At 42.8% G+C, this 9,053-nt stretch overlaps 1 protein-coding gene across 1 annotated transcript; it reads right to left on the reverse strand.

Moving 5' to 3' along the window:
* Nucleotides 1-444: 444 nt before the first annotated feature.
* Nucleotides 445-7,713, reverse strand: NEXMIF (neurite extension and migration factor). Its single transcript, XM_050776290.1, has 3 exons — nt 6,720-7,713; nt 1,234-5,608; nt 445-632 (listed from the first exon to the last, which is right to left on the reverse strand). Exons 1-3 carry the CDS (start codon nt 6,796-6,798, stop codon nt 539-541), a joined length of 4,548 nt encoding a protein of 1,515 aa, XP_050632247.1. The 5' UTR covers nt 6,799-7,713; the 3' UTR covers nt 445-538.
* Nucleotides 7,714-9,053: the final 1,340 nt, after the last annotated feature.

Raw genomic sequence — 9,053 nt, forward strand, 5'->3', positions numbered from 1 at the left:
ATAGAAGTAAAAATATATACAGTACAGTCACTTGTTTGTAGTTTTGGCACAATGTTTTCAATTTTTTCCTTGTGGGTAAATAGTGCATAAACTACTTGTGCAACTGTATGACTTTTTAAGTCTTTTACATAGAACATGAGATTAAAGCTGAGGGGGGGGAGGGAGAGGGGAAGGGGAGACGGGCAGAAGGGGAGAGAAGGGAAGGAGAAGGGAGGGGGAGGGGGCGAAAAGAAGGGGAGGGGAGGGGGAAGTGAGGGGAGGAAGGAGGGGGGGGGAAGGGGGAGGGGGGAGGGGGGTGAGGGAGGGGGAGGAGGGGAGAGGAAGCGAGGTAGGGAGGAAGGAGAAGGGAGGAAGGGGGTGAAGGGGAGGGAAAAGAGCGGAGAGAGGGGAAGAAGAGAAAAGAGGGATAGAGAGGAAAGAGAGGGGTTTGCTCAAAAGCCAAAGACGTATTCCCACAATTTAAAATTCTTTTCTTTAAGCACTTACATGTCAACATACATACCACAAGGCATATTTTGAAAGAAATAAAACACAAACATCAAATGTCTTTCTGGAAAATGCGAGTCTCTTCTTCAAACACAGGTAAAACCCAAAAGGTTGTTTCTGCTTTTAGGAGATTGTAGTCGGAATCCCTGCAGAAAAATCAAACAATTTATGCCATCTTAGTTAGTTTTGGTGTATGTCCCACAAAGGGATCATACAAGTTAAATTTGTTAACATCATACTAGATGCCGTATGATGTAGAAAAAGATACAAATAGCACAGGGCACTAGAAAGCCCTCCTAATTGCTGCATGTTCAGATTTTGTTTTCCAAATAATGCTCTTTTGTTTAAATGATCTTGGCTTTTTGTCTACATGACTTTTAAATTCTATTTTTCAAAATCTGTCTTACTGCAAAGACTTTCGCTTCCAAAAATCATTCAAGAGCATATTTTAGTTCTATTTTCTTAATATGTAGTAACTAGTGATGAATAGCAGAAGAAAAAATAGCTTTGTTAGAGCTTATCCCTAGCCAAGCCACAACAAAATTGCCCAATCTTTTGGGTGGCTTAAAGGTATAGGGATTTTCATGCACTTTAAAATTTTCTTTTTAATTTGAAAAAGAAGGGATTGGGACAGTTTCTTTCATGCAAATTTTTGCTTTCAAGAGGGAAAAAATGAGGGACTGCGGGCTTAGTAGGTAGTAGGAGAGCTAAGGGTGCATCATCTCAGCCATATTGGTGCAGTATTACCTCAGTTTTTCAAAAGAAGCTGTCCCAGACTCATCCTTGTGGACCTGTTCTCGCTCCATGTGCTTTCCCTTACATTTCTCATCTCTCAGGGCCTTGGAGCTGGATTTGTGACGATACAGCTTTTTGTGTGTCGGTCCGTTATTGCCTAAAGTGCTCATGTTACTATACTTTTTATCAAAGAAGGTAGAGCGAGAGTCCTCGTTATAACCAGGCATGTTTGCACGACCAGGATCACCTATTGTTGTTTTCCCATTGCTTTTGCTCACACCCTTGATTGACCTGTGATTCTTAGTGGCTCCTGGGGACCCACTGTTGATCTTTTTCTTAGACTCCTGTGGTGTCCCAGCCAATATTTTGAGGGTTTTTAATTTTAGACTATTGGACTCAGAGGAGTAGAATATTTTGGGATCCCCATGGTGCTCCATGGGTTCCCACAGGGGCTCTATGGAGGCCATCATGAATCTCTGCACATCTGCCATACCAGAGGCAATGTTGGACAAGATATAGGAAGGCTCCTGAAACTCCCGTTGGTCATCATCCAGAAGGCTGTTGGTGTTGGTGCCCATGCTCATATCACTCCAGCCTGGGCTGCTCTCCTTCCCCAAGGCCCAATCTCCAGAAAGTCCCTTTTGACTTGGCATCTTCATAGAGGCCATAGGGCCACCATGTTGGATACATTCAGCCAATGTCTTCCCAGTGGAGGATATGGTGTTGGTTTGGCTTCCCCCACGGCCAATGCCAATTTGCATTTTCTCTCCATTGATGGCAGCCATGTATTTCCCTTTCTTTGTGGACTTAGGGACCTGGCGGGAGTTTTTGCTAGGTGGCTTTTCAATCCCCTTGTTGTTGCCTTTGAGGGATTTTTTCCTGGTGTTTTTCTGAGAAGAGCTTTGGTTCATAGCCCCACTCTTGTTGGGTGAACTTTTCTTTCTTGATTTTGACACTTTGTTGTTGGTACTATTTTGACCAGATGGATCATTAAATGTTGACAGGCAAGGGTTTTTTTGGAGCAGGCTGAGAGAATCCTCATCATTGAACATATGGAACTGAAACTGGTGGTTATTTAAAGTAAATCCATCCTCCATTTGGACCTGCCGTGAAAGGGTACTGCAGTCCCACTTGATTTTTTCCACACTGTCCAATGGTCCTGGGACACCCTCTTGGAACCCCTTCAGTGTTCCTAGTGTCTTCATACTCTCACATCTGGTAATTTGAGGGGAAAGACTAGGGGTGTCCGGTGGGGACATCTCTGAAAGGGAAGAGTGACGGAATTTGTCAGGGGTGAAGTTGGATATATCCAGGAGATCAGTGGACTCCTTCAGTGGTGCTATCTCATCAATGCTTTGCTGGATCACCAGCTTAGGGCTGCAATGGGCCAGGAAGTCATCAGTGATATCATCATCGCCATCCTTTTCACAGGACTTCAAGCTTAAGGAGCAATAATTACTTGAGCTGACAGAGAGTGGGGCCATTGAATCAAAGCTAAAGAGCCGACCATCATCCATATTGACTGGCCCCTGTTGGAAAGGAAAGCAGATTTCTCCATTATTAAAGTGACATAATTGGTAAGAGTCATCAGATGGGAGTTGGGTATCTTGCACGGAGTCATACAGGACCTTGTTGCAATTACTGCCACCACTACTGAGGCAGATTGGATTGTATGTTGTAGGTGTGAGGTTATTTTCCATGGAGACTACTTGGGAGGCTCCAAATTCACTGGATTGGGTTGGGGCTATCTCCCTTGAGACTTCAGCCATGAATTCCTGGGTGCCAGGCGTAGCCTTGTTGGGCCACACATTTCCATAGTTGCTTGATTCCATTTTGAAGTTATGAGATGACTGCTGCAGCTCAGAGTCAGAGGATGAGGTGAGCACACAGTCCTGGGTAGGCTGGAGGGGTACAAATGATTTTTCAGTTTGAGTGAGGCTGCCTTCATTTTGCTCTGGAGAATGGTGGGTGAAGTATGAGATACTAGTGTTATTTGACAAGTCAGAAGCATCTAACAATGTCTGCAGATACCCTCCAGGGATAACAGGTATATTAGTGGTAACATTAGCTGATGATAAAGGCATTTCAGAAGAGCAGGTCGTTGGTAGAAAAGTGGAATTCTTAGCAGCCTTTGCCTCATGAAATTCAGATAGATGGCAACTGTTTGAGGTCCCAGGAATAACTTCATTCTTCAAATTAGCCTTGGAGGATTGGTCTTCCAAGAGAGGGCTCATTTGAACAATTGGTTTGCTTTCTTGCCCAGCAGCTTTGACTTTCTTAGATTTTAACCTAGCTTCACTTTTAAATTTGATTTTGTTGAGCACTTTCCTCTCTGGCCCCTTAAACTCTGTGTCTTGGGCTTTGACTTTCACAGAGTCAGGGCCTGTGATGTCATTTAAATGTGATCCATTTGCACAGCTAGGGGCACCCAGAGGTGCTGACTTCAGTGTACCTTTTAGGCCTCCATCTTCTTTACGATTACTAGCTTGCCTCTGATCATTGCATAATGAAATCTGTTTACTACTTGCTGAAATTTCAATGGATGGGATTCTTTGAATCCTGTGCCTGTTGCCAAGTTTAGATTTTCGTTTGCGAGCAGGTGGCAGAAATGACACCTCAAAGCTACCTGGTTCAAAGCTTTGCTTTTGGGAAAAAGGTGTCTTGATGGAGTCCGTGTTGGTGTTTCTCTGCTTCTTCTTTTGCCAGAAGCCTTTCAAGGGTGCCAGTTTGGCATATTTGTTGAGCTGATTCTCACTCAAATTCACTGTTGTCTCACTGGCATCCACCTTACCCAACTTCACCAGCATGTTCTTCTCACCTTTAAAGCGATTAATGATGATATATTTGATAATAACAGGGGGCTCCTTACGGGTTACTTTTCTTCTCTTTTTGGGACACCATTCATCATCATCTTCCTCTTTGGAACCAACTGGCAGCCATTCCTTCCTCTCATTTACTTTTTCACCCTCTAGTGAGTCAACATCATATAGATAATCTTCACTGTATCTGACTTTTCTCTTGGCTCGCAGCCCATAGTTCTGTTGGGAGGAGGAGCTGCCAGAATTAGTGTCCCGAGCCATATAGCGACTACAGTCCCTGATCTCACCCATAGAATCATATGAGATCTCAATGAAGGAACTATCATCACTGAAATTCCCTGATGTATCCAAGCAATTAGCAAGATGGCCCTGCTTTGGATTCTTAAGTTGCTCTACTTCAGTCCCACTGCATGGTTTATTTAAGGCAGACTTTTCTCCATTATCCTTTCCATCTTTCTTCTCTACACCTTTGTCTTCCTGTCCTTCCTCTTTGCCTTTCTTCTTGTCCAAGTTTTTATCTTCCTCCCCCCAGATGATGCTCACATCAGGGACCTTGAATTGGGAAAAATCACTGCTCTGCTTCAGGGCCCCACTCTTAGACTCTCGCTTGGGGCAGGTAGTAAAGACGCTGGGGAAAAAGTTGAATTGGGCATCTTCCTGCATCAAAAGAGTAGTCTTGTCTCGAACGTTGTCCTGAAAGGACTCATACCGAATTTTCAGGGAGCAGACATCACTGCCTAGTGTTGATTCATCGTCATCAAACATGTAGTTATCCACATCTTCTTCAGAGAATAGGTTGACAGACAGCTCATTCTTGGAACAGAGGTCAAGAAGTTCAATCTTACTTTCACTAATGAAAGTCTCAAAGTAACCCCAATCCTGATTGGAATTTGCAAGCAAAGCTTCTTCTGTATTGCACTTGTCTAACAGTAATGCCTCATAATAGCTTTTCTGAGCTGGATCCTCCAAGTCAATGTCAGGTTTCTCAGTTTCTCGTCTGTCTCCTGCCCTTGATTTATGCAGGGGGAAGCCTAGGAGCTGGTCTGAGAGCAGCTGCTCTCCATATTTCATATTTTCTCCAGCATTAATACACTGAATCCCTATATCAGAGACTGCACACGTTTCATAATCCCTATTTAGATCACCAACTTTCAGACTGATCCCTGGCTCAGGATCTACTGCATCCTTGGATTCCATGAAGCAGCCTAAGCAAGTCCGACTTGGCTGCATGAGGCAGTCCCCATTCAGAGCTGACATGCCTGCAGGCTCCACTATGGCAAATGGAGCTTTCTCACATTCATTGGGAAGTGACCATGTGTTCAGGCCTTTTGCAATGCCAGATGTGAGGGAGATGGCATTCACAGAAGCACTATTGGCAGCATGTTCGGGTGCTTCAATCAGGCCCAACGGAGAGGGTGGGCTCTGCATACAGGACTTCTTAGAGGGTAGAGGCAGGAGACCCCTGGGATACATCAGGGTCTCCTTTTGCGCCACCGGTATAGGCTGGATAGGTGCAGCAGCTTCTAGAGCTGCAAATGACTTCATTGCCACATCCTGGTCCTCTGAGTCTAAGAAAAAGGGAAAGAAATGACAGGAATAAAATTAAGGGTCTTAGACCAGACTCATTAACTTTCTTTCCCTTGATCAGTTTCTGGTACTTGATCTTATTATATAAGCTAAGCCTTCACATCTCTATCTTTACAAATAAAAACTATGACATTAAAGAACAACCCTGATTTTATATTGAACATTCATGCAAGTGAAAAATAATTATTATTTAGGCCAAGTTTCTTCCTCAGAGAAAGGCAAAGCTCTCCTCAGAAATGAGAAAAGAATTGGACTGCTTGATCAATTGGAAAGTCAAGGCTTTTAAGGGGAAAATGCTTAGATGGAACATTAATACTTTTGAGCTACGAGGCTCAGGCCTGTCCCCTAGATCCATGTTCTGGAAGTTCCTAGTGACTCTACAAGTTCCCCTTCCTTCCTTCCTTTTTCCTTTCCTTTCCTTCCTTCTTCCCTTCCCTTCCTTTCCTTCTTTCTTCCCTTCCCTTCCTTTCCCTTCCCTTCCCTCCTTCCATCCTTCTTCTCTCTCTCTCTTGTTCTTTTTTTTTGACTGAATCTTGCTCTATTGCCCAGGCTGGAATGCAGCGGTGTGATCTTGGCTCACTGCAATCTCCATCTCCTGGGTTCAAGTGATTCTCATGCCTCAGCCTCCCGAGTAGCTGGGATTACAGGCGCCTGCCACCATACGGGCTAATTTTTTATATTTTTGGTAGATACGGGGTTTTACCATGTTGCCCAGGCTGGTCTCAAACTCCTGACCTCAAATGATCTGCCCACCTCGGCCTCCCAAAGTACTGGGGTTACAGTTTTGAGCCACTGCGCCCAGCTACTCTAGAAGTTCTAAGCCTCACATCAGAGCATATTTCTAATTCACTAGGAATTCTGAGGAACTTCATCTGACAGATATGATTTGGGAGGGCAAAGGGGTCAGATTCAATGCCTCTTAGGGACTCTTATAGCCCAGTTAGATATTTGGTGGAATAAAGTTTACAATTAACATTCATTTCAGAGGCATCCTGAGCTCAACCTGTCTCAACTTTATGGGTATTGAAAATCTATAGTAATAACAGAGGACTACCAGGAGAGATATTATATACTATAATTAAATTCCCTTACCATTTTCTTTGACCCCATTAATCAGAGTGTTTTCTCCGCTGGCTGAGGCAACAATAGCCTTATCTTGTTGGTTATCCATGAATGTAACCTCTTATTGTTTCATTCCAAGTCCAAATGCTGTCCAACCTGCACATTTCAAATATATAATATCGGTCATTAAATTTGTTTTATTTTGTGTTTTATAGGTTATTTCAGCTAGAGGGGTCTTAAAAGGCTCACTGGGATTTACCTGTTTCCAGACTGACTTCATCACTGCTATTGTTTTTGTTTCACAATGTTTTTGTTTCACAATTTATACCTACCACATAAAGTCAATTTGGAAACTCACACTCATTCATACATCCTAGATCCTTCTATAACCTCTGGGCCATGGTATTATTCAAAACTGAAATCCGAGGAAGCAGACAACTTATCCCTTCCTCCAAATAGTAATACATTTAACCTAATCATGGTTGCCTGATTAAGAAGGACACAAAGCAAAGACAAGACTAACCTGAGATAAGGTGTGTTTGTATGTGTGTTTGTGTGTGGCAATTAACTTTATTTTTGTTTGCCTCATTTCTATTTCAAATGATCAGATGCTCTTCAAAAACAAGGCAATTCATACACATACACACATATATATCATATTCAGATTTTCTCTTTCTGTGCCTTAAAATTTGACTGCTAAGGATGAAGGAGGTAGAGAATTCCTTGGTTTCTCAACTTCCAGGACTTTAACTTGGACTTTGACAAGTATTCCTCCACAGCAAGATTTTTAAAAATGTGACTACAAAGAAGATTAGGTTTTCTGAAAAGGCCCCAGCATCATCTGATATTTTTAGGGCATAGGACATACATCTATCTGTAGCCTTTCATCTCCTGCCCACCTACCTGAGTGGTATCTATATGCAAAATGATAGGAGATGAGATGGGGGTATCTGCCACATGCCACTACAACATCTTGCCCTCCCCCTGTCCCTAGACCTTCTCCCCAGCTGAGTATCTATCCCTTTATTAAAAAGCACATGGTATTGATAGTCAAGCAGCTATTATAAGAATCTCAATTGTATAGTCATTTATCCTAATGCATGCAATATACTATAAAAAGTAGGTCCAATATTGAGAAACAAGAAGCAGTAACAGTTTCACATGATTCAATCTATAAGATATTTTACCCATCTGGGCCTATTCCCTTATCTATAATTTTTTTTTTTTTTTTTTGAGACGGAGTCTTGCTCTGTCGCCCAGGCTGGAGTGCAGTGGCCGGATCTCAGCTCACTGCAAGCTCTGCCTCCTGGGTTCACACCATTCTCCTGCCTCAGCCTCCTGAGTAGCTGGGACTACAGGCGCCTGCCACCTTGCCCGGCTAGTTTTTTGTATTTTTTAGTAGAGACGGGGTTTCACCGTGTTAGCCAAGATGGTCTCGATCTCCTGACCTCGTGATCCGCCCGTCTCGGCCTCCCAAAGTGCTGGGATTACAGGCTTGAGCCACCGCGCCCGGCCCCCTTATCTATAAAATATAAAGATTGTATTAGGCAGTCTCTCAGTTTTAAAAATGTTAGATGACTCTGGGCTTCCCCTAACACTTATATATTAGAATTGCCACATTTTCTTCTCATTTTATATGAGATCTGATTTGATGCATAGGCAGTAAACAATGGGTGCCAGAGAAAAGAGAAAAAATATGCTTACTTGTATTTACACAGAAAAGGGCTGGAGAGTTTTAAAACATGGAGAGGAGTGGAGAGCAATGTCCAAGTCCCCATCCTTTGTCAAGGAGGGCTCATTTGTAGTAGAATTGAATGAACAGATTGGATATCTGCCTCTGCTTCAAAGAGGACCCTATGAATCAGATGGAATCATACTGCCATCATGGATTACTCTGTACATTTTTGTTTTGGAGTTCAGTAGAGCTTCAGCTATCATTTACTCCTCTTTTGCCCCTCCACTAAGTCCATGTTGGCAGGAACTTGATAAAGTGCAAATTACTTTTAGATTTCAATAATTTAATGTCTTCTTATCCCTTATGTCTATAGTTAACTACAAGCAAGTCCATTTTTATCACCAGGAAGACCAAGGTATGGAAAGACAGACTATGATAGCCAAGGTTGTAAAACAACACAATGACAGATCTATGAAAAAACCCCCAAGTTTCCTGACCAAGAGACTAGGTGTTTTTTCTTAAAACACAAAATACCATCTCCATGATTCTTACCAGTTCCAACCCCTGACTAAAACAGGGCTAGAGAAATACAAGTTTCCACATGTTACTGATCTGTACTTCTATACCCTTTCAGGTAGGAAAATAAAGAACAGCTGCCACAGATAAGCATCGATTATCAGTAAAAATTA

Source organism: Macaca thibetana, chromosome X (genome assembly GCF_024542745.1).
Source record: "Macaca thibetana thibetana isolate TM-01 chromosome X, ASM2454274v1, whole genome shotgun sequence".
NCBI lineage: Eukaryota > Metazoa > Chordata > Mammalia > Primates > Cercopithecidae > Macaca > Macaca thibetana.

Bases quoted from the DNA above. Each gene is read 5' to 3' on its own strand.
- NEXMIF (XM_050776290.1), bottom strand. From the start codon at position 6,798: ATGGATAACCAACAAGATAAGGCTATTGTTGCCTCAGCCAGCGGAGAA. The intron at 5,609-6,719 runs GTAAGGGAATTT...CCTTTTTCTTAG, and splicing joins TAATGGGGTCAAAGAAAATG to ACTCAGAGGACCAGGATGTG. The intron at 633-1,233 runs GTAATACTGCAC...ATTTTTCTGCAG, and splicing joins GCTTCTTTTGAAAAACTGAG to GGATTCCGACTACAATCTCC.